Below are 25,696 nucleotides of genomic sequence, written 5' to 3' on the forward strand. Positions count from 1 at the left end.
TCAAGAGGGCCAAAAAATTGTTCTTGTTGTCCTCTCCAGGTTGAACCAATCAGTGTCAGGACCCACACTGCAGTTTTTCAGAGCCCCTCAAAAGTGCAAACACTGGTACTTCTTTCTCCTTTAAAAAAACATTCCTGAAAGAGCTTCTACAGTGACTGTATACATAGCACACATGTAAAGGTTTAGGCCACCCTAAAGCAGCCCCAAGTTGCTAGAGTGAAAAATTGTCTACTGTGTAATTTGCACTGACAAGTGGTTTTATGATTATATGCAATAATTACAGGTAATTAGTGACAATAATGCTGAATTTGATCATCAGTTTCTAACTTACCAAGCTGGTCTTTCACCACTATAGGTGTGACCATCTCCTTAGCGTCACTGAATCCAGCATGGTTCTCAGCTTTGACTCTAAAGAAGTACTCTGCATTCTCCCTCAGACCGGACACTGTAATGTGGATGAACTTGGTTACGCCACACTTGACCCACTTCTCCTGGCCTTTCTCCAGTGCTTCTACCAGGTAGCCAGTGATTCTGCTGCCTCCATCTTGTTCTGGTTTGGCCCAGGCCAAGGAAACACTCTCCTTGGTCACATCTGTCACACCCAGTTTTGGTGGTGGACTTGGTTTTTCTGGAGAGAGAGGACATCATGGATTTTACTGAAAAGAATTAGGTGCTGTCTTTTGTTGCAAATTGTTTCTCAATTACTAAATAAACCTTTAAAAAGACAAAAAACAAAAACACTTGACAAAAGTGTATGGAGGTCCTCGGGAACTGTTTCTAGTTGGTCAATTTTAATGATTCTTTCATGTCAGCTGGTATTGGCTATGTTTCATGACACCCAGAGGCAAGGGAAACAAAAGAACCAGCAACAGCTGATCAGTCAAGTGACTTCAATGTTTGCTACCAGAAAAGATATTCCCATCTCTCAAGAAGCTCATTAAGTCTTTTTGGAAAAGTGAAAAACCATCTCAAGGATATACACTTTTTTTTTTTCAAAACTTTGACTTTTTTTTTTTTTTTTTTTTTACATTTTTCAATTAATGTTTACTAATATGGCACCACAAAATGTGAATATTCATTGTGGAAATACAGCAAATGTTCCGAAGTTAAAATTCAGTACCTGTGATCTTGGTTCCCTCTTTGGTCTCAGCAGGTACACCAATTCCATACTCATTCTCGCCTGTCACTCTGAAGTAGTAGACTCCTCCCTCCTGCAGATCTGTCACCTTGTACGTCAGTCTGTGGCAGGTGTCAGTCAACCGCGTCCAGCCTTTCTTGCTGGCCTCTCGGAAGTCGACAAGGTAGTTCTTGACTGGTCCTCCTCCTTCGTTCTCAGGAGTGTCCCAGGTGACTGTAGCAGAGGTCTTTGTCACTTCCTTGACCTCTACATGTGCAGGAGGTCCGGGTGAGTCCAGGACTCGGACATTCAGTGTCAAGGAGGAGGTTCCGGCTACACTAGACAAGGTCACGGTGTATTTTCCAGAGTCGTTGCGAGTTGCTTTCTCTAAAGTGATAGAGGTGAAGTTGTCTGTGGTGTCAATGACAGCACGGACTCTGAGGTCAACATCAGGCTTAGTCCAAGTAACACTGGGGATGGGTTTGCCTCTGAAAGGCACTGTCATGGTGAAGGAGCTGCCATCCCGTACAATAAGAGTTTTCCTCATCTCATTGCTGATGTCAAAGACTGGCTCCTCCTCTCTTTCTTTAGCAATCTGTTTGTCTGACTCAGGACTGGGCTCACTGACACCAATTTTGTTGATGGACTTGACAACAAACACATATTCAGCCCCAGGTGTCAATCCCACCACTGTGAACTCAGTGTTCTTGGTGTTCTGGACTCCAACAACCCATTCGTCATCTAATGTCTTTCTGTATTCAACTCTGTAACCAGTCACAGGTGCTCCACCATCAAATAGTGGCTTATTCCAGGAGAGGGTGACTGTAGTTTTTGTAGAGTCAATAATCTTTGGCCTGGCAGGAGGTGAAGGCAGGAACTGAGGGTCTTCAGCCTTGGTAAGCGGGCAAGGAATGCTAGGAGCACTGAGGCCAGCTGCATTTTCAGCAAACACTCTGTACTCGTACTCACAACCCTCACGAAGGTGTGACGCTTTAACTCTGAGGTCATAAACAGGCTTCTTGTTGACACGGCACCAGCGGAGGCCAGTTTTCTCTCGCTTTTCAATTACATAACCAGAGATACTGCTGCCACCATCAGAAACTGGTCTTTCCCAGCAAATGGTCATTGCCTCACTGGTAACTGAAGTGACCTGGACATTAGCGGGAGCTGCAGGCACTGTGAATGGATCCATGGCCTTTGTTGCCTCACTCTCCAGGGCCTCACCATCTCCATATTTATTGACTCCCCTGACTCTGAAGATGTATTCATTTCCTTTGAGCAGCTTAGTCACTTTGCAGGTAGTTGCCTTCATGTCACCATAGATGAGAGTCCAGGCAAGGCGACTGGTCTCACGTTTTTCCACAATGTAGTGCATGATCTCAGCACCGCCATTCTCCTGAGGAGGTCCCCATGTAAGGGTGCATTTCTCTGCTGTGAGGCCAGACACGGCCAGAGGTCCTGAGGCAGGTCCGGGTCTGTCCAGAACCTTACAGTTAATAGCAACAGACCTGGTTCCTGCTACATTGTGCAGAGTAAGGACATACTGACCAGAGTCCCTCCTGATAGCATCTCTAACAATCAGGGTGGTGGTGAAGTTGGTGGAGGTGACTTCACACCTGGCCTTAGCCTCTATCTCCTTTCCATCCTTAGACCATGAAACAACTGGCAAAGGACGCCCTGTAATTTCAGCATCAATTCTGATGATATCGCCAGCCTTTATGACAACCAACTGTCTGAATTTATCCTCCAGGATGATGGTAGGAGGGTCCACATCATCCTTGACAGTGACAGGACCAGTGTTTTCTGAAGGAACACTCAACAGCTCTGCAGAATTTTTAGCAATGACATGGAAGTCATACTGGACATCTTCTGTGAGGCCTGTGACATCAAAGTAGGTGTCTTGCAGATTGGTAAAGTTGCATTTCAGCCAGCGACCATTGGGAAGTTCCTTACGCTCAACAATGTAGCCGGTAATTTTAACTCCACCGTCATACTCTGGTTTTTCCCAGAAGAGGGAAACTGAGGTTCTGGTAATATTTGTGACTCTGAGGTTACGTGGAGACTCACATGGATCCCTGGCTGCCACAGGCTCACTGGCCTTAGTGCATGGACCAATGCCAGCAATATTCTCAGCATAGACTCTGAATTGATACAGTAAGCCTTCCTCGATGCCTGTCATCTTAAACTGGGTCTCAGCCAGCAGACCTCTATTGACCTTGGTCCACAGGATGCTGCTTTGGTCTTTGCACTCAACATGATAGCCAACAACAGGGCTGCCACCATCACTGGCAGGTCTGCCCCACTCCACGAGCATGCCAGTTTTGGTGGCATGGGCGACATGGAGGTTGGTTGGAGGACCAGGAGGCTCAAATGGATACTGAGCGACAACAGGAGCAGAATCAATGGCATGACTCTTGCCATAACGGTTTTCAGCTGCGATGCGGAACTGGTACTCTGTTCCCTGAGTGAGACGCGAAACCTTTATTGATGTCCTGGCTACTGTGGCTGAAACAATCTGCCATGTGGTAGTGGTAGTGTCTCTCTTCTCCACCACATAGTTGTTAATCTGGCAACCACCATCGTAGGTTGGAGGATCCCAGGACAGACAGATAAAGTCAGCGCTCACCTCATCCACCTTAATGTTGCTTGGGGGGCCGGGTTTGTCCAGGATTATGACAGAGATTTCAGCTGTCTTGGTACCAACTGAGTTAGTCAGCGTAATTTCATACTTTCCTACATCCTCCTTGGTGGCGTCCTTGATGACAATCTTTGATGAGGTCTTGGAAGTAAGAACATTTACTCTGGTGGTCTGCTTAAGCAGCTGGCCGTCTTTCTTCCAGGACACCTCAGGCTGAGGTCTGCCTTTAAAGGGAACATCAATTTTCAGGTCATCTCCTGATTTTACACTGTATGTGCTAAACAACAAGTTTATGATGGGCTCCATTGTAATGTCCTTTACTAGCACAGGGGCAGCCAAAGGCTTAGCATCGCTCCTGCCCTTATCATTCACAGCAATCACCCTGAAGGAGTATTCCTCTCCAGTTGTGAGTCCCTCAATAGTTGCTTCCAGTGCTTTGACTTCACTGCACACAGTCCATTTGTCATCTCCCTTGGGCTGCATCTCCACAAAATAGTTTGTAATCTTGCTGCCTCCATCATGATCGGGTTTTTCCCAGGAAAGGGTGACAGTATGACGAGTAACATCAACCAGGACAATCTTACCAGGAGGCAAAGGAGCCTCAGACACCTTTACTTGATCTGTGGAGGCAGGCAGACCTACTCCCAGCTCATTCACAGCCAACACACGGAAATAATATCGGCCTCCCTCCTGTAGGTCAGAAATAATGTAGGAGTTCCTCACACAGTTGGTGCAAACACTGGTGAAAGCCATTCTCTTCTGCTCTCTCTTCTCCACAATATAGTGTGATATCTTAGCCCCACCATCAATGAGAGGAGGTTCCCAGGACAGAGAGACAGAAGTTCTCTTCACATCCTTCACCTCCAGGTTGGTAGGAGCACTAGGGGAGTCCAGAACTCTGACATTGATGAAGGCAGATTTAGAGCCACTGAGGTTCTCAAGGGTCAGTACATATTTACCTGTGTCAAATCTGTCAACATTCTCAATGACCAGCATGGTGTAAGAGCTTGTCACTTCAATCTGAGCACGTTCATTCAGAGTGCCATCAACCTTTGACCATCTGACCTCAGGCTCTGGCTTTCCTCTAATTGTCACAAAGAGGCGCAGGGTGGCGGTAGCACGAATATTGACCATTTTTCTCAGATCAGCATCCAGTTCAATTTCAGGAGCCTCCAGCTTCTCTGCAGCAATCACAGACCCAGGCAGGTCCACATGCTCTCCTACTCCCTCGCAGTTAACAGCACAGATGCGGAAGTTGTACTCTGCATTCTCCTTCAGTTTCTTGACAGTGTAGTGAGTGGCTTGGACACCAGTGTGTGGTGTGCAGACAATCCATTCATCATCAGCTGCCTCCTTTACTTCAACAATGTATCCGCTGATTGGTGCCCCACCATCATAGATAGGCCGAGACCAGCACAGGGAGACCGTGGTGCTTGAATGGTCGGTGACTTTGGGGTTATTTGGAGGTCCTGGTGGATATGTGGCATCGCAGGCCTTGATATATTGAGTTGGTGCGCTAGGCTTTCCCACACCAGCAGCATTTTCAGCAGAGACCCTAAACTCATAAGAGTGGCCCTCTGTGAGACCAGTGCATCTGAATCTCAGGTCATTCAGCCTCTTCTTGTTGCACTTACTCCATCTAATGCCATCTTTATCACGTTTTTCAAGGACATACCCTTCAATCTCAGCTCCTCCATTATTCTCAGGCCTCTCCCAGGTGAGCACCATGGAGTCTCTAGAGATAGCACTGGCCTCTGGTGTGGAGGGGGCACTGGGAGTGGTGAAAGGGTTACGAGCAATAACCGGCTCTGATTCTAAAGGCTCACCAACACCATATTTATTCACAGCAGTGACCCTGAAGATGTATTCATTTCCAGGAAGCAGTTTTGTGATTTTGTAGCTGATTGCTTGGATCTTGGGCTCAACCATAGTCCATGATAAACGGCTGGTCTCTCGCTTCTCAATGATGTAGTGAGAGATACTAGCTCCACCGTCATGTGAGGGATGGTTCCAGTGCAGATAACATTTCTCAGCTGTGACACCTTTAACCTCTAGTGGGCCATCTGGAGGACCAGGCCGATCCAGAACTTTAACATTAACAGGGACCATCTTGACTCCTCCCACATTGACAAGCTTGAGGACAAAGTGGCCACCATCCACTCTGATGCAGTCCTTGACGGTCAGAATGGTACGTGTAAGTGTGGTCTTGATCTCCATTCTTGGTGTTGTTTTGTCAATCTCCTTTCCATCTTTTAACCAAATGACCTCAGGCAGAGGCTTGCCAGTATAGTCAGCATCAATGACAAATGTCTCGCCAGCATGAACAACAGTCAGATCCTTGAATTTAGAATCCATGGTGGCTGCTGGAGCCTCAATTTCATCTTTGGCAGTAATTTCTCCTGTGCTCTCAGAGGGACGGCTGGAGATGCCAGCAGCATTCCTGGCAATGACTCTGAATTCATAAACACAGTCCTCAGTCAGACCAGTGAGTGTGAACTGGGTATCAATAATGTTAGTGAAGCTGGCCTTCATCCAGCGAGTATCTGGGTGCTTCCTCCTCTCAATTACATAGCCTGTGATTGCACTACCTCCATCATACTGAGGCCTGGTCCACTGGAGGGTCACATGGTTTCTGGTGATTTCAATAGCCTCAGGAGTTCCTGGTGGGTCACAAGGATCCCTGGCCACTGTACTCTCAGAGACCTTGCTAACTGGACTGAGACCTGCAATGTTCTCAGCATAAACTCTGAATTCATACTCAATACCTTCTTCCAGTTCTATGGTCTTGAAACGTGCATCTGGGATTAAAAGCTTATTGAGTTTAGTCCACAAAAGGCTGTTCTTCTCCTTTCTCTCAAGATGATAGCCCAGGATAGGACTGCCTCCATTGTTAGTGGGAGGCTTCCACTCAACAACCATGTTATCCTTGGTTGCAGCAGAAATAATTGGTGCTCCTGGGGCTGCAGGCTCACTGAATGGATACTGAGCAATGACAGCAGGAGAGACAATGGCAGAACTCTTTCCATATCGATTCTCAGCAGACACTCTGAACTGATACTCAATGCCAGTCTTCAACTTGGTGACTTTAATAGTTGTTCTGGCAATTGTTGCAGACACAATCTGCCATGCCGTGGTGGTAGTGTCTCTTTTTTCCACAATGTAGTTGTTGATTTGACAGCCTCCAGTGTACTCTGGTGGCTCCCAGGACAGACTGACAAAATTAGAGCTCACCTCCTCAATCTTCACAGGGCCTGTAGGTGGTCCAGGCTTGTCAAGAATGATAACAGTGATCTCCTCTGTAGTTGTCCCAATGCTACTGGTGGCTGTGACAGTGTATTTACCAGAGTCTTCCTTATTGGCATCTTTGATGCATAGCTTAGTAGATGATGGTGTGCTGGATACATTTAGTCTGGTTGTCTCCTTAAGAGCTTGTCCCTCCTTCTTCCACTCAACCTTGGGAACTGGGCGTCCAATCACGGGAATCTCAATCTTCAGATCCTCACCATTCTGTAAACTGTAAGTGTTGAATCTCATCTTGAACCCGGGCTCAACAGTCACATCTTTAGCTGTGACTGGTGCAGCCAGAGGTCTGGGGTCACTCTTGCCCTTTTCATTGAAGGCTAAGACTCTAAACAGGTACTCATGTCCTGCACTGAGGCCCATGACAGTGCCCTCACAGGTTTTGGTTGTGGTGGCCACCACCCATTCCTCTGAGCCTACAGGCTGCATTTCAATGTAGTATCCCATGATCCTGCTGCCTCCATCATGATCTGGCTTCTCCCAGGAGAATGAGGCAGTGGTTTTTGTCACTTCAGTCAATGTAACTTTACCTACTGGTAGAGGGGGCTCAGAGGTCTTAACTGAATCTTCTGTCTCAGCTGCCTGTCCTACACCAAACTCATTCTCAGCTAAGACTCTGAAATAGTAGATAGTTCCCTCTGTGAGGCCAGTGATACGATAGCTTGTCTTTGTGCACTTGTTGTCCACATTAGAGTAAACCTTTCTGGTCGACTCACGTTTCTCAACCAGATAATTCTTGATTCTTGCACCACCATCAATAAGAGGAGGCTCCCAGGTCAGAGTGACGCTTTGCCTTGTAATGTCTTTTACTGCTAGATTTAAAGGAGCTCCTGGAGTGTCCAGGACTTTAACAGAGACAAAGGCTGATTTAGTGCCAGCACTGTTTTCCAAGTTGAGAATATATTTTCCAGCATCATATCTGTCACAGATGTCAACGGAGAGCTGTGTGTAATCTTCCCCTGTCTCAATCTGAACTTTACTTGGCAGTTCTCCATCCTCTTTGGCCCAGCTTATCTCAGGAGTAGGACGACCCTTAAATGGAATGCAGATTCTCATTGAGCCTCCAGCACGGACAACTACCCCCTTCCTGAGCTCTGAATCCAGTATCATTTCTGGAGGATCAATCTTGTCAATAGGTTTCACAACTCCTTGGATCTCTGTGGGCTCACCTACACCCAGCTTATTGATGGCACAAACACGCACCTTGTATTCCTGGTGTTCTATCAACTTTTTGATGGTAAACTTGGTAGCATTAATTCCAGAAGGTGGAGTGCATATGGTCCATTCCTCCTCATCAGCCTTAGTAATTTCCACAGCGTATCCTTGAATCTCACATCCACCATCATAGATCGGCCTATGCCAAGCCAGACTGATGGAGTTTTTAGTAGTGTCAACCACATGTGCATTGGTGGGACAGCCAGGTTCAAAGGTGGGATCACAGGCTTTAAGGTAGGGTGTAGGTGGGCTTGGGTGGCCAACTCCTGCTGCATTTTCAGCAGAAACCCTGAACTCATATTCATGGTCCTCAGTCAGCCCTGTTACTCTGAAACGCAAGTCTGTCACTCTGCGTTTATTGCATTTGGTCCACCTCACTCCAGCTCTGTCTCTCTTCTCAACAATATAACCAACAATCTCACTTCCTCCTGTGGTGTCAGGGCGGTTCCAGCAGACCGTCATGGAATCTCTGGTGATGTTGGTGATCTCAAGTTCCTGTGGTGAGCCAGGAGGAACAAATGGATTTCTCATGATAACTGGTGCTGATTCAAGAGGCTCACCTGCACCATATTTATTCACGGCCATGACTCTAAAAATGTACTCGTTGCCTTTCAGTAGTTTGGTGACCTTAAACATGGTAGCTCCACAGTCACTGGAGACTAAAGTCCATGCCAAGCGACTGGTTTCTCTCTTCTGAATAATGTAGTGAGAAATGCTAGCCCCTCCATCGTGTCTCGGTGGCAACCATGACAGTGAACATTTCTCCTCAGTAACATTGCTGACAGTAAGAGGCCCCTGTGAGGGGCCTGGTCTGTCCAGAACCTTCACACTGAACGGGACAGTCTTAGTTCCAGCCACATTCGTCAGAACCAGCATGTACTGACCACCATCCACTCTGATGGCATCCTTTACAATCAGTAAAGCTTTAAAATCTGTATTTTTGATCTCCGCTCTTGCTGAGTTTTCAACTTCAACTTCTCCCTTGAACCACTGTGCTGTTGGGATGGGCTTTCCTTCCACGCTGGCCTCCAGAGTGAAAGTCTCTCCAGCATTGATAACAATTGTCTGGTTGTACATAGGATCTGTCTCACACTTAGGTGGATCAACTTCATCCTTGGCTGTTATGGATCCCGTGGTCTCAGAGGGCTTGCTGACAGCACCAGCTGCATTCCTTGCAATTACTCTGAAGTCATATTTACTGTCTTCTGTTAGGCCAGTAACTGTGAACTCGTGTTCAATGACGTTAGCGAAGCTAGCCTTCATCCACTTTCCTTCTGGGAGGTCACGTTTCTCCACTACATAGCCAGTAATGAGGCTTCCACCATCGTATTCTGGGGCGGTCCATCTCAGCTTCACAGAGTGCCTGGTCACAATCACTGCCTCAGGACGGCCAGGAGGATAACATGGGTCACGGGCAACATAAACCTCAGATACTTTGCTGCACTTTCCAATGCCAACTATGTTCTCTGCATAGACTCTGTACTCATACTCAATGCCTTCTTCCAGAGGAGCAGATTTGAATCTGCAGTCTTGGATGAGCATTTTGTTGATCTTGGTCCAGAGGATACTGTTCTTCTCTTTCCTTTCCAGATGGTAGCCCAAAATGGCACTACCTCCATCAGATGGGGGTTTGTGCCACTCAACCACCATATAGTCTTTAGTGTATGAAGACACAAATGGTGTTCCTGGTGGGCCAGGCTCCTGGAATGGATACTGTGCCAAAACAGGCTCCGAATCAATGGCATAGCTCTTACCATATCTGTTCTCAGCATATATTCGGAATTGGTACTCAGCACCTGTCTTCAGATTGCCTACTTTTAGTGTGGTTCTGGCTACAGTGGCAGATACTACTACCCAGTTGGTTGTGGTTGTGTCTCTCTTCTCTACCACATAGTTAGAGATTGGACAACCACCTGTATATGTAGGTGGCTCCCAGCTAAGAGTGATGTCCTCAGCACTGACATCATCCAACTTGACAGGGCCTGTTGGTGGCCCTGGTTTGTCGAGGGTGATCACCTCGATAGTGGCATCCTTGGAACCAAGAGCATTGGCAATATTGATACTGTACATACCGCCATCCTCTCTGGTGGCATCCTTTATGGTGAGAGTGGTGTGATGTGCTGAGTCTGTGACATTGACTCTGGTGGTCTGTTTAAGGGCTGCCCCATCCTTGGTCCATGTGATGGTTGGCTTTGGATGACCAGCAATTGGGACCTCTATCTTAAGGTCATGCCCCACTTGGACACTGTAAGTGCTAACTTTGGGTCTAACAGTGGGTTCGATTACAAGGTCCTTTGCTACAACTGACTGGACCAGTTGTCTTGGGTCACTTTTGCCCTTGTCATTTACAGCAACAACTCTGAACTGGTACTCCTCTCCCTTGAGAAGGTTTGTCACCACTGTCTCCAGTGCCTTTACACTAGCACACACAGACCAGGCTTCACTGTCCTTAGGAGCCAGTTCAACTTCATAGTGACTGATCCTACTGCCTCCGTCATGTTCAGGCTTCTCCCAGGTTAGAGTTACAGTGCTATGAGTAACATCAATAACACTGACCTTGCCAGGTGGCTGTGGTTTCTCAGATATTTTAATTGGCTCTGCAGTTTTAGCAGGAAGACCCACACCATACTCATTCTCAGCCAGAACTCTGAAGAAGAAGATCCCGCCCTCTGGAAGAGGCTCAACTTTCCATGACATCCTGTTGCAGGTGGTGATGGGAGAATAAACCTTCCTGGTGCTCTCACGCTTTTCAACGATATAATGCTTAATCTTTGAGCCACCGTCCAGGAGTGGAGGTTCCCATGTGAGTGTTACAGAATTCTTGGTAATCTCTTTCACCATGAAGTTAGTTGGAGGACTGGGGGAGTCCAGGACTCTGACACTAATGAAGACTGACTTTACTCCGCTTGCATTCTCTGCAGTCAGTGTGTACTTGCCACTGTCAAATCTGTCCACATTCTCAATGACAAGTGAAGCATAGCTGCCTGTATTGTCAATTTGGGCGGTTTCCTTAATCTCACCTTCAGCTTTGCCCCATTTCACCTCAGGAGCTGGACGACCTCTAACAGGAACAAAGAGCCTGAGTGTGCTTGCTGATCTGATATTGATCATCTTTCTCATATCAGCATCAAGGTCAAGATCAGGAGCCTCAAGCTTCTCCTCCATAAGAATTTTTCCAGGAATATCAGCGTGCTCACCAACACCCATTTTGTTGATTGCACACACTCTAAATTGATACTCATGCTTTTCCAGAAGCTTTTTCACGGTAAACTTGGTGTCCGTGACTCCAGTGGGAGGAGTGCACATAAACCACTCATCGGATGCCCCATTACATGCCTCAACTATGTAAGCCTGAATCTCACAGCCACCATCATAGATGGGTTTGCCCCATGTCAGGGAAACAGTGGACCTGGATGTGTCAACCACCTTAGGGTTGTTTGGTGGGCCTGGTTTGAAAATGGGATCCAGTGCTTTGTAGTAAACTGTTGGTGTGCTAGGTGTGCCAACTCCTGCTGCATTTTCAGCAGCTACTCTAAATTCATAGCTATGGTTTTCAAGAAGTCCTGTCACTCTGAAGCGCAGCTCACTCACATTGCGCTTGTTGCACCTGGTCCATCTCACACCATCTTTGTCACGTTTTTCCACAACGTATCCCTGGATGGGGCTGCCACCATCATTAGTTGGTCTCTCCCAGGTGACCACCATAGAGTCCTTGGTGATTGTGGAGACTTCCACCTCCCTTGGTGGACTGGAAGTGACAAATGAATTTCTGGCAATCATTGCCTCAGATTCCAGGGGCTCACCAACTCCATATTTGTTAACTGGAATCACCCTGAAGATGTACTCATTACCAGGAAGAAGTTTGGTGATCTTCAGGTTTAGTGTCTGAACTTTTGGTTCAACTACAGTCCAAACCAGTCTGCTGGTTTCCCTTCTCTCAACAATGTAATGGGAGACATCGCTGCCTCCATCTTGCAAGGGAGGCTTCCAGGAAATGGAACATTTCTCACTGGTAACTCCATAAATGGAGATAGGGCCCTCAGGTGGGCCTGGCCTATCCAGGACCTTCACATTAATGCTAACAGATTTCTCTCCTCCAACATTTTTCACCTGTAAAGTGTACTGACCTCCATCAACACGAATGGCTTCCTTAACAACTATACAAGCTGTAAAGTCGGTGTTCTTTAGCTCTAGGCGAGCTGCTTCAGCAATCTCTTTGCCTTCCTTTAGCCAGTGCACTGTAGGAACGGGCTTACCATAAAAAGCAGCCTCAAGCTTAAATGTCTCTCCAGCATTTACCACCACAGCCTGGGAGTACTTGGCTTCTAGGTCAATCTTGGGTGGATCCACTTCATCCTTGGCAGTGATGGCTCCAGTAGAATCAGATGGCAGGCTGAAAACACCTGCTGCATTTCTCGCAATGACACGGAACTCATAAACCTGGTCTTCAGTAAGCCCTGTAACAACAAATTCTGTCTCAATGATGTTGGTGAAACTGGCCTTCATCCAGCGGCCAGTTCCCTCCTTCTTTTCAACCACATAACCTGTGATCTTAATGCCGGCATCATACTCTGGTTTGGTCCATCTGAGTGTCACTTTGCTTCTTGTGACAATGACAGCTTCTGGTTTTCCTGGTCTGTCACAAGGATCTCTGGCCACTTGCATTTCACTCACTTTGCTGGCTCTACTGAGGCCGACAATGTTCTCAGCATAGACTCTGAACTCATACTCAATACCCTCCTCGAGGGCGAGAACTTTGAATCTGGTCTCTGGAATAAGTTGCTTGTTCTGTTTTACCCACAGTATACTGTTTCTCTCTTTAAGCTCCAAGTGATAGCCTAGAATTTTGCTTCCACCGTCATTGCTGGGTTTCTCCCATACAACCACCATGGTCTCCTTGGTGGCTGACTGGACCACAACAGAACGTGGTGAACTGGGTACTTCAAATGGATACTGTGCAACAATAGTTTCAGAGAGCAGCGCTGAAGACTTGCCATATCTATTCTCTGCAGCAATCCTGAACTGGTACTCAGATCCAGTCTTCAGACGGGCTGCCTTGATGGTAGTTCTGGCCACTGTAGCTGATACAATCTGCCAGTTAGTGGTAGATGTGTCTCTCTTCTCAACAATGTAATTGTTGATGCTGCAACCACCATCATACTGTGGTGGATCCCAGAACAAGACCACACTGTCAGCGGTGACTTCATCCAGCTTAATTGGGCCGGTCGGAGGACCAGGCTTATCTAAAACAACAACACTGATATCTGTAGTTGCCTCTCCTGCTGTGTTGGTCAGCTTGATAGTGTATGTGCCTATATCGTCTCTGCAAGCCTCCTTAATGACCAGGAGAAGGTTTTTGTCAGTGGCTTCAGCATTAACTCTTGTTGTCTCCTTGAGAACAACACCATCTTTGAGCCATGTTGCTGTAGCTTTGGGGCAGGCAGCATATGGTACATCTATCTTCAGATCATCTCCTGCCAGCACGCTGAATGTGCTGAAAAGCAGTTTAAAGGTTGGTGAGATGATCAGATCTTTAGCCACAACAGGCACGCTAAGAGGACGTGGATCACTAACTCCCTTTTCATTGGTGGCTGAGATACGGAACATGTACTCCTCTCCCTGTGTAAGACCAGTTACTTGAGCCCCATTGGTCTTTACCACCATGACCTGGGTCCACTTCTCACTACCTTTACCCTGCATCTCAACAATATAGCCTGTGATTCTGCTTCCACCATCATGGTCAGGCTTTTCCCAAGTCAGTGTCACACTGGTGCTGGTAACTTCACAAAGAGACACTTTGCCGGGTGGTAGAGGCTTTTCTGACACTTTAATTGGTTCAAGAGTCTCTACGGGGAGGCCAATGCCATATTCATTCTCAGCCAGGATTCTAAAGAAGTACATCTTTCCTTCCTCCAGGTCTCCAACTTTCCAGCTAGATTTATGGCAACTGGGGCAGACAGTTGAATAGGCTTTTCTGGCTGACTCACGCTTCTCCACAATGTAGTTGCGAACTCTGGAGCCACCATCAATGAGAGGTGCATCCCAAACAAGGGAAACTGAATCTCTAGTGACCTCCTTGACAATCAGATTCTGAGGCGCTCCAGGAGTGTCTAGCACCCTGACATTAACAAAGGCTGTCTTGCTTCCTGAGGCATTCTCCACAGTCACCATGTATTTACCTCCATCAAACCTGTCAACATTTTCCACCTGAAGAGTAGTGAATGACGGGGTGATTTCAATGTTAGCTTTGTCTAGGGACTCTCCATGCTCTCTTGACCACTTTATTTCAGGTGCTGGTCTGCCCTTAATAGGGACAAAGAGTCTGAGTGTGCTGCAGGCTCTGATGCAGACCACCTTACGGAGCTCTGCTCCAAGTTCAATTTCTGGAGGAAGCAATCTGTCTTCAGCCTTTGGGGTTCCAGGAACAGCTGCGGGCTCTCCCACACCTTCACAATTAGTGGCACAGATGTTGATTTTATACTCTTGGTTTTCCTTCAGGTTGGTGATGGTGAAGGAAGTGGCTGACCATCCTTTCTTGGGTGTGTGAATTGTCCACTCATCCTCTTCAGGGAAGCAGGTCTCCACAATGTAACCAGTGATTTCAGAGCCACCATCATAGACAGGCTTGTTCCAGGCGAGTGTGATGGAGGACTTAGTTGTGTCCAGCACTCTGGGGTTTCCTGGAGGTCCAGGCTGGAAGATGGTATCTATGGCTTTGTAGAATGGACTTGAAGGACTAGGCTGGCTTAGACCAGCGTTATTCTCAGCAAGTACTCTGAATTCATACTCATGTCCAAGTGTGAGGCCAGAGACTTTGAAACGTAAGTCAGTCACAGTTCTCTTGTTGCACTTCACCCAGCGTAGGCCAGTCTTATCCCTTCTCTCAATTATGTATGTGTTTATTCTGCTGCCTCCGTCATGTTCAGGACGGTCCCAGCAGACGACCATAGAGTCCTTGGTAATTGTGGTGACTTCAGGCTGCTGGGGTGGGTCACTGGGAACATAGGGGTTGGCACAGATGACAGGTTCAGACTCCAGGGGTTCACCGATGCCGTACTTATTGACAGCCATGACTCTGAAAATGTACTCATTGCCCTTTAGTAGCTTGGTGACCTTGAACCTGTTGGCTTGAAGGTCTGTGGCCACATTAGTCCATGCCAGCCTACTGGTCTCACGCCTCTGAATAATAAAGTATTCAATCTTGGCACCACCATCATGTGTTGGATGCAACCAGTTAAGGACACATTTCTCAGCAGCCACATCTGTTACCGTGAGGGAATCTGGTGGTCCCGGTCTGTCCAGCACTTTGACATTGAATGTGAACTTGGCAAAACCACCAGGGTTGCTGGCAGTCAAAGTGAAAGCACCGCCATGCCTCCTCAGTGAATCTTTGTTTATCAGAGTTGTGTGGAAGTCATGTGTCTTTATCTCGAGATGGGCTGTATCCTCAAGCTCCTTTCCTTCTTTGGTCCATACGAGAGATGGGATTGGCCTGCCAGTCACATTGGCCTCCAGCTTGAATACCTCTCCTGCCATGACAACAACGTTGCTGCTATATGATGCGTCAACATCAAGCCTCGGCTCTTCAATGTCATCTCTGCATGTGATTGCCTCTGACGATTGAGATGGGGCACTAACTGCACCAGCAGAGTTTCTAGCAAACACACGGAATTCATAGGTTGCATCCTCAATCAGACCACTGACTGTGAAGACGGTCTCCAGAATGTTGTTGAAGTTTGCTTTGAGCCACCGTCCATTGGGCATCTCCCTCCTCTCTACTGTATATCCAGTGATGGAAAATCCACCATCTCCCTCTGGTTTGGTCCATGACACTGTCACCTCATGCCTAGTGATATTCAGTGCCACAGGCCGGCCTGGTGGGTCAACTGGATCCAACGCATACATGGGCTCAGAGGGTTTGCTGGGTTTGCTGAGACCAGCCATGTTTTCAGCAATGACACGGTGTTCATATGCTATTCCATCAACAAGGCCTGTTGATTTGAAGATGTTACCAACAACAAGAGCTTTGCTGATCCTCTGCCACAGAATGCTGTTTTTCTCTTTTCTGTCCACATGATAGCCTAGAATGGCGCTACCTCCATCAGAGGATGGCTCGTTCCAGCTAAGAGTCATAGCATCTTTGTTGAAAGATGTGACCACAGGTGTTCCAGGCTGGCTTGGTACATCAAACGGATAAGCTGCCACCACTGGTTCAGAGATAATAGATGGTCCAATGCCATATCTGTTCTGGGCCTTGACGCGGAACTGATACTGGGTTCCAGTAGTAAGTCGAGCTGCCTTGAATGTGGTGCGGATCACTGTAGCTGCCAACTCCACCCATGAAGTACCAGTAGTCTCCCGCATCTCAACAATATAGTTGTTGATGGGAACCCCTCCATCATTCTCTGGTGCCTCCCAGGACATGAGAACATAATCACATGAAACCTCCTCCAGCTTAATGGGACCAGTGGGAGGACCTGGAATGTCATGGACCAGGACTGTGATCGTCTCTGTCATTGTACCCAACATGTTCTTTCCAGTCATGGAATACTGGCCTCCATCTGTCCTCTTGATCTCACTGATGTTGAGGATTGTTGATGTTGGTGTGGTTTCAATGTTCATTCTTTGTGTCTCTTTGAACACAGTGTCTCCCTTCTTCCAGGACACCACAGGCCTGGGTTTGCCCAGCACTGGAATCTCCACCTTAATGCGATCCCCTGCCTTAGCAATGACGGTCTTCTGGTAGACGCCACGCAGATCAAACGAAGGAGCAGAAGTCTGCTCTTTGATTATAGCAGGTCTGCTCTCTCGGGGATCACTCCTGCCTGATGCATTGACCGCCATTATGCGGAAAGTGTATTCAGCACCCTCAATCAGGTCTGTGACAGTGTAATCCAGAGCCTTGATGGTTGTCACATGGACCCACTGGTCAGTGTCTTTTTTCTGGGCCTCAATGACATATCCAGTGATCAAGCTGCCACCATCATGGAGAGGTTTGGTCCATGCAAGGCTGGCACTATCAGCTGTCACATCAGTGACATACAAGTTTTCCGGTGCAGAAGGGGCCTGGGACACTCTGATTGGCTCAGGGGTTTCAGCAGGCTCACCTACACCCAGGTCATTCTCAGCAGAGACACGGAAGTAGTAGTAAGCTCCCTCCTCAAGGTCTGGAATTTTAAATGAGCACTTCTGCCATGTGGTGCTGAGCACTGTGTAGGCCTTCTTGGTGGCCTCTCTCTTCTCAATAATGTAGTTATGAATCTTAGATCCACCATCAATTATAGGGATTTCCCACTGAAGAGTGATGGCGTTCTTAGTGATCTCTCTAGGTTTGAGGTTAACTGGTGGCCCTGGTGAGTCCAGAACTTTAACATTAACAAAGCCAGTCTTCTTTCCAGCAACATTCTCCAGACAGAGGTTGTACTTTCCAGCATCATATCTGGTGCAGTCAGGAATAACCAGCAGAGTGTAGGACTCAGTTGTGTCAATGTGTGCACGTGTTTTCAGGTTTGTATCATCTTTGCTCCATGTTACTTCAGGGACAGGGCGGCCCTTGATGGGCACAAACATGCGGATTGAAGCTCGACACCTGACCACCAGAGTTCTTCGGAGTTCAGCATCCAGCTCAAAGTCAGGCAACGTCTCCTGGTCAACCAGTTCAGTCACTTTCTCGACCTCTGCAGGCTCACCAACTCCCTCAGTGTTAACGGCGCTGACTCTGAAGTGGTATTTGCCTCCTTTTTGAAGTTTACCAATGACATATTCAGTTGCTTTCAGTGGGTATTGGGTCTCGGTCTCCCAATCATCATGCCCTTCCTTTTTGTACTCGACAATGTATCCCTCTACTTCAAGACCACCATCATAGTGGGGTCGGCCCCAGGCAAAGGTGGCTGTGGTTCTTGTGGTGTCTGTAATTCTGGGGTTGGATGGAGGACCAGGAGGATCTAATAAAATTGAAAAACATGAGTTTATAGATGTTAATAGGAGCATTTTTTTATTTTATGGGGAGATCTGATATGGATTTTCTGAAAATCAATTTTCCTGCCTCTCACAATTACATGGGAAGATGAGTTTTACTTACACACAATGTCCTTGGTCATAACAGGGGAAGATGGCTCACTTGGCTCCCCAAATCCAGCCTTGTTCTCAGCTGTGACTCTGAACTCATACTCTACTCCCTCACTCAGGCCCTGCACCTTAAAGCGCAGGTCAGGGACCGTCCTCTTAGAGGCTCTCACCCATCTCATTCCTCTCCTCTCTTTCCTCTCGACACAATATCCTCTAATGTCACTTCCGCCGTCCTGTACTGGTCTCTTCCATGAAATGGTGACAGCAGTCCTGCTGACGTTGTCAATCTCTGGGGTTGACGGGGGACCTGGTGGGCCTGGGGACACAAAATTTGCAAGAAGATTTTTGTCATTAATAGCTAGTAATCTTAAATGATTTTCACACTTTTGACCTAATTATACATATATATGCAGACACTACGTAAACTTACGGAAACTGTCGACCATTTTGACTGGACCAGACTGGCTTGAGTCTCCGGTGCCATACTGGTTCACAGCGGACACTCTGAAGATGTACTCATTGCCCTTGATTAGTTTAGCCGCTACATATCTGCAGTCCATTACATTCTCAGCTAACTTGGTCCACTGCAGGCGGCTGGTCTCTCTCTTCTCCAGGATGTAGGACTTGATGGAACAGCCTCCGTCCTCCTCTGGTGGAAGCCAGGTCAGAGTGCACTTCTCAGCAGAAATGTTGCTGGCTTCAATGGGGCCTGGAGGTCCGGGCACATCCAGCACCTTCACCTTAACGTGCTCTTCCTTAATGCCAAAGGGGTTGCTAGCACTGATCGTGTACTCTCCGGTGTTTTTGCGGCTTGCATACTTAATTGCAAGAGTGGAGGAGGTAGGGGTGCTTGTGATGGTGACGATATCAGAAGTCTTGAACTCACGGCCTGCCTTGGACCAAACAGCAGTGGGAGGAGGTTTGCCTCCAATCTTGGAGGCTGTGATTACAATTGTGTCTCCTGCTCTGACTGATACGCCGTCCTTCATGTCTGGATCAATAGTGATAGTTGGAGGCTCTGCAGAGAGGACAGCGGAAAGTGGAATCGTCTTCATACATAGCCTTTTTAAATTTAAATTTGTGACTTTAAGCATGACATATTTGGCAAACATAAATACATTTCAAGAACCTGCAGTCACTCTTACGTTTTAACTTATACATTACAAAATTTAGTTGACCTCTTAGCTTACCGTACTCATCTTTGCAGGTCAGAAGTTCAGTGGACTCTGAAGGAACACTGATTGCACCAGCAGCATTCTTAGCTCTGATCCTAAACTGATACTGAGATCCTTCTGTCAGGTCAGTGACAGTGAAGGCACAGGCCTGGATGTTGACATGGTGTGCCTTCATCCAGGCCTTGCCACCGGCTTCTAGCTTCTCCACCATGTAGCCAGTCACTTTGTAGCCACCATCATATTTGGGAGCTGTCCAAATCAGAGTGACTGTGCCCCTGGTGACGTTGATCACTTCAGGCTTGCCAGGAGGATCTAACATCACAAAGCGAACCAAAAGTGTTGAAACATACCAAAGACAAGAAATTTTCTAAAACATTTTGGTAACACAATCCTAGAAAGAAAAAAAGCGAACTTACCAATAGGATCCAGGGCGACTACAGCCTCAGTAACCCTGCTTGCCTTTCCCAGGCCGGCCATGTTCATGGCCATCACCCTAAACTCATACTCTAGTCCTTCAATCAGGCCAGTGACTCTACACTCCTTCACTCTCAGAGGAGTTTTAGTGGCCCGTTTCCACATCAGACTGTTTCTCTCCTTAAACTCTATGTGATATCCTGGAGAAAACAGAAAATCACTTAATGAAAGCTGCCGACTGTCCTCATGCTTAACAACAAACTGATAATAATAGTCTGTTACCAGTGATTGGGGAGCCACCGGTGTCCTTTGGATCAGCCCAGGTCAAGATGGCCGATTCATGGCGGATGCTCACAATCTCTGGAGGAGCAGGTGCCTCGGGCACATCTGGAGGCAGCAAGAGGGGTGGAGGTATCAGAAAAGAGGGGAAGAAAATGAAAATACATGTATTTGAACCTGTATGTATCTAACAAGTCCTCAGGTCTCAAAATGAGAATAGCGTGCAGAGATCGTTTTACTTGGTCAATGTATTTTCTAAAAACAAAAGACAACGTCTTGGCAACACAGAAAAGGGTCCATTGCTACACAGGATTTGTTTTTTGAAAACAGTGATTCCTTTCGAAGTTGGGTGAATGACATAAATGATTTTTGCGGTTTGATTTAAGAAACATGCAAACATCCAAAGACTCATGAGTAGACGACACGGATGCTTGTCTTTTTCTTTTTTTTTCTTTTATACCATAAACTAGCATTGCACAGTATACCGATGTTAGAAAGGTATTGTAGCACCAACACCGTACAGTTAAACAAGGCAATATTGTTATTACTAAAATTAGTAAAATATTACTGTTTTTTTAAAGAAGCTGTATTTGCTATGTCTGTCTTGATGTGCACAACAACTCTGCTTTCACTTGCTCTCCCATGACAGTGTTAACCATTGCACCACAGTTCTGATAACTGCTTAGTTTATTTTTGTAGCTCACTGAGCCATGTGTCCAACATCTCTGTACAGAAACACAGTGTTCACACTGGGGACATTACCTCATGCTACTAAATATCACGCAAATCAACAACAGCAGTTATATGATGGACTAAATTTCAACAGAAAGAAAATGGATATAAAAATGTGCACTAAAGTTCTGCTGCTCTGATCTCTGCAGTTTTTGCTGCAGCAATATATATTTAGGCAGGTACTGTATCAAAGTCATAATTTTGGTGTTGTGTGAAATGTAAAGTAATTAAACTAGAAAGGATGTGTGAAATTTAAATAACTACTGAATTAATGGAGTGGGGCTGCAGGTGGCTTGGTGGTTAGCACTGTTGCCTCGCAGCTAGAAGGTCGCCGGTTGGCGTCCCGGAGAGGACACCCAGGATCTTCCTGCGTGGAGTCTCCATGTTCTCCCCATGCAGCGTGGGTTCTCTCCGGGTTCTCCGGCTTCCTCCCACACAGTCCAGAAACATGCTGAGGTTAATTGGTGATTGTAAATTGTCCGTAGGTGTGAATGTGAGTGTGCTTGGTTGTCTGTCTCTAAGTGTAGCCCTGTGATAGACTGGTTACCTGTCCAGGTGAACCTGCCTTCACACTGAGTCAGCTGGGATAGACTCCACCCCCCCACGACCCAAGTGAGGATTAAGGTGTATAGATAATGGATGGATGGATCAATGGCGTGGAACTCACTGAATGGATGCTGGGCGATGACTGGGTCAGACCGCAGATACTCTCCAACGCCGTACTTGTTCTCAGCGAACACTCTGAAGATGTACTCTATTCCATCGTGGAGCCTGATCACCCTCATGGTGGTCTTCTGGATGGCTGAAGCCACTGTGGCCCACTTGTTGTCTGTCGTCCTCCTCTTCTCTACAATGTAATTGGACACCTCAGCACCACCATCGTCTTTGGGTGGTCCCCACTCCAGCGTGATGCCATCAGCAGTGATCTCATCAAACTTAATGGGTCCGGTGCAGATGCCAGGCTTGCCAACCACCTTCAGCTGGAACTTGCAGTCCTTAGAGCCGGCGCTGTTCCTGACATTTATGGTATAGGTGTCAGCATCTGCTCTCTGGCAGTCTCTGATCAGCAGGGTGGTGACACCTTGAGAGGCCTCAATACACATTCGGCCGGTGTCACCGAGCCCCACATCGCCCTTCTTCCAGGTTGCAGTGGGGTAGGGAATTCCAACGATGGGGATGTTGATACGTGTTGTGCTGCCCTCTTTCACCACGCAGCAACCATCATGCAGACTGCTCAAGTTGCAGTCAGGCAGCACTAAAATTAAAAGACGGTACTCATCAGAAAACAGACTAAAACAACTGATGTTGTAGAAAAACAGAATGGCTGCTAATCAGGCTGATTTCTTACCAAATTGGTCCTTAGCGACAACAGTAAGCTCAGTGGGCGGTCCCTCGCCAGACTCATTGAGCGCCTTGACTCTGAACAAATACTCCTTGCCCTCGGTCAGCTCACTGATGGTGTGTGACGCATTCTTGCCCTTCAGGATCTGCTTCCACTTCTCTTCGCCTTCACTCTGCTCCAGGATGTATGCTGTGACATGGCTTCCACCATCGCTGATGGGCTTCTTCCAGCCCAGGGTGATGGAGTCCTTTGTGATCTTCTGGGCTTTGAAGTCCATCACAGGACCAGGTTGCTCTGAAGAGGAGGGAGATTTGAGAACACTGAGTTTGTGTTCCTCCTATTCCGTATTTATTTTGATGATCCAGTAGTTATATACTAAGACTTTGTTTCATTTTGACTACTTTTATGCCAACAGAAAGTACTTCTCTTTATTTCTATAAAACAAAAAAAAAGCAGTCTACAGTTCTGTACTCTCAAATACTCAAATATACCATCCCTCTGCTATAAAAATTCTTTTCCAATTAAAAAAAAAACCTCTTGTAGGTACCTGAGGCTCGAACGCTGCCTGCAGTCTCACAGCCCTCTCCAATGCCGTAAGCATTTTCAGCCAGCACTCTGAAGCAGTAGGCCTGCCCACCCTCCAGGTTGGTGATCCTGAAGGAGGTCTTGTGGCATTCGGCCGACACACAGGTCCATGCCTTCCTCTCCGCCAGACGTTTCTCCACAATGTAGCTCTTGACTGGGCTGCCACCATCGATCAGTGGAGCGTCCCAAGTGATGCAGGCGTGAGTTCTAGAGGTCTCCTTCACAATCAGATTGATGGGCGGCCCAGGAGAGTCTGAGGAGGGAGAACATGTAGATTTGTTGGCTAAACTGAGATACAAATCAGGCCCTAGAAGCATGTGTGACAGTGAAAACATTTCCAACCTTCACAAGTTTGTTTCTGAAACATAATCACATTTTAATTCTACTTTTTACATCATCAGCACAGTCTTCAGCTTGCAGGGGGGGTTTGGTTCCTTCCACCATTGCTGACTGCCTGCTCATGGGGAATCCAAAGAGAGCTTTGGATTGTTGGCTTCTCTGTTATTTTTTAAAAAATTTGTAAGGTCTTCACCTTAGTATGTTAAGTGCTAGGAGATGACATATGTTATGAATTGGCAGTATATAAATAAAAGTGACTTGAATTGAAGTCTTAAATTGAAGTTTTAATCAACATTCCTTAAACATTCTAAACCAAGCTGGATGTAGTGTGTATCGCCCACTTCCTACAGTAGAAATTCTTACCGAGGACCTTCACCACAATGGTGTAGCTCTTGGAGCCACTGCTGTTCTCCAGTGACAGGACGTATTTGCCGGCATCATATCTGTTAATATCCTCAATCATCAGCAGGGTGTCCCATTCTGAGGTCTTGATCAGAAGGCCCTGTCTCTCCTTCAGGTTGGCATCCACCTTGGTCCATGTCACCTTCGGGGCTGGGCGTCCTCTCAGCGGGACGTACAGCCTCATGGTGACACCAGCTCGCAGAACCAAAGCCTTTCTCAGGTCAGCGTCCAGCTCAGCTTCAGGAGCGACTGAACAACAGACAGATCAGCGTTTAATAACATCATCACCACAACATTCTTTTTTCCATTTGTCTGGTTGGCTGAATTCTTCTTCTTTATCACTTTTCTGATTATCAGTTCAGTGTTATCTTCAGTTGACAGCAAGACTGTGGTAACTACTGCACAGATAATTCCCCGTGATGATGCACCGTGACATATTCAAATAAAAAAATGACTACTTAACTGATTAACTGAGGTAGAACTAAAGATTTTAATGATACTGAATGCAGCCTATATGAATGGAGATCCAGGCCGTAGTAAACAGCTGAACATACTCAGGATGTCCTTGGCCATGTGGTTTCCAGGGACGTCGCTGGGCTCACTGTAGCCGATCTTGTTGACAGCGGTGACTCTAAACTGGTACTCAGTGTTGTCCATCAAGCCAGTCACCAGGAATTTGGTGGCCTGGAGTTTCTTCGGGACATTGCACTTCATCCAGTCCTCACTGTCGGCTCGCTTGCACTCCACCAGATATCCAGTGATCTCGCAGCCGCCATCGTACGCTGGTTTGGTCCAGCTCAGGCTGATGGAGCTCTTGGTGGAATCCACTACCTTAGGGAAGGCAGGTGGGCCAGGAGGATCTGGAGAATTCAATGTGTCAATTAAATATTTGAAGCATTTAAGTTGAATGTGCAAAGTGTTTTTTTTAAAAGCAGGTACTCACAGACGGGGTCGACAGCCAGTGCGGCGTTGGATGCGTCGCTGGGTTTGCCCAGACCGGCCTTGTTCATGGCAATGACTCTGAACTCGTACTCAGAGCCCTCCGTTAGTTGAACTGCTTTAATGGTCCTGTCGATGACCGGCCGGCGGTTCACCTTTGCCCAGGTCAGCTCAGTGGCCTCGCGCTTCTCCACCATGTAGCCCAGGATGGGAGCTTTACCATCATTGGCTGGGGCCTTCCAGCTAACTGTCATGGAGTCCTTGGTGATGTTAGTTATGACAGGCGGCTCACAAGGACCAGGAACATCTGAGGACAAGAAGGACAGAAGGTTGTGATAATCTCGCATCACAGTTTATCCCATGTCTTCAACAGGCAAAATGTGAAGGACTGAACGAGTGAGAATGTAATGATGAGGAGGATTGATGACTGAAACACTGGTTGGGTGACGTTAGAACATTAAATGAGGATTAGTGCAGACGTTTATTGAATCAGTGAAACAGACTTTTAGAACTGTACCGTCTGTGGTTGTGCTCACATCATACGTTTAATAATGTGTCTGTAACAGATGGGTTCAGTGACTTGCTTTAAAAATGCAACTGTTACGATCTGTCGTGTGTTCTTATGATCCATTAAAGAAACTTGTTATTTTTGGACACTTTCTAAATAGAATAAAAGCAACAATTCCATGTTTTATGTTCCAGCTCTCTGATGCCAACTGTACAGAGAAAGCAGAACGACTCTCCACTCACATGCTGTATGATTAGGTGGTGAACTTGGCACAGTGTTGTACTGACATTCGCAAAATGACAATTTACACATGGATGTTGAGATCTATGCTGCATCCCAAACATTCAGAAATCTCCTGCAGGACTAAAATGACCTTCAGACCGTAAATAAGGTATAAAGATAGCCACATTCCTACTTCTGTGTACACTTGGCAATAAAAAACATGTTAAGGAACGATTTACATACACGAGTTTTGTTTCTTGCTCTTTAAAAGAAAATAGTCTTTTTCCGTACAATTTTATCAATGGAGATTTCAATTTATTTTTTGTCTAAGGATCAGAATGTGAAGATGATAAACTTTTGTTTGTTGTGGAACTTGAATGACAGACAGACACACACACCTACACACACACACAGACACACA

The 25,696-nt window shown here is 46.8% G+C and overlaps 1 protein-coding gene across 1 annotated transcript in view; it reads right to left on the bottom strand.

Moving 5' to 3' along the window:
• ttn.2 (titin, tandem duplicate 2) overlaps positions 1 to 25,696 on the bottom strand; it is a 236,644-nt gene that overhangs the window by 35,947 nt on the left and 175,001 nt on the right. The window contains exons 205-217 of the mRNA XM_008292835.1: positions 24,550 to 24,852; positions 24,161 to 24,466; positions 23,568 to 23,855; positions 22,828 to 23,118; positions 22,287 to 22,574; positions 21,606 to 22,193; positions 20,210 to 20,314; positions 19,930 to 20,127; positions 19,529 to 19,825; positions 18,769 to 19,356; positions 18,352 to 18,654; positions 1,121 to 18,214; positions 332 to 628 (exon numbers count right to left, since the gene is read on the bottom strand). Coding sequence (XP_008291057.1) covers positions 332 to 628; positions 1,121 to 18,214; positions 18,352 to 18,654; positions 18,769 to 19,356; positions 19,529 to 19,825; positions 19,930 to 20,127; positions 20,210 to 20,314; positions 21,606 to 22,193; positions 22,287 to 22,574; positions 22,828 to 23,118; positions 23,568 to 23,855; positions 24,161 to 24,466; positions 24,550 to 24,852 — 20,946 coding nt within the window. The remainder of the gene's footprint in view (positions 1 to 331; positions 629 to 1,120; positions 18,215 to 18,351; positions 18,655 to 18,768; positions 19,357 to 19,528; positions 19,826 to 19,929; positions 20,128 to 20,209; positions 20,315 to 21,605; positions 22,194 to 22,286; positions 22,575 to 22,827; positions 23,119 to 23,567; positions 23,856 to 24,160; positions 24,467 to 24,549; positions 24,853 to 25,696) is intronic.

The sequence above is a fragment of the Stegastes partitus genome, unplaced genomic scaffold (genome assembly GCF_000690725.1).
Source record: "Stegastes partitus isolate 25-593 unplaced genomic scaffold, Stegastes_partitus-1.0.2 Scaffold837, whole genome shotgun sequence".
NCBI lineage: Eukaryota > Metazoa > Chordata > Actinopteri > Pomacentridae > Stegastes > Stegastes partitus.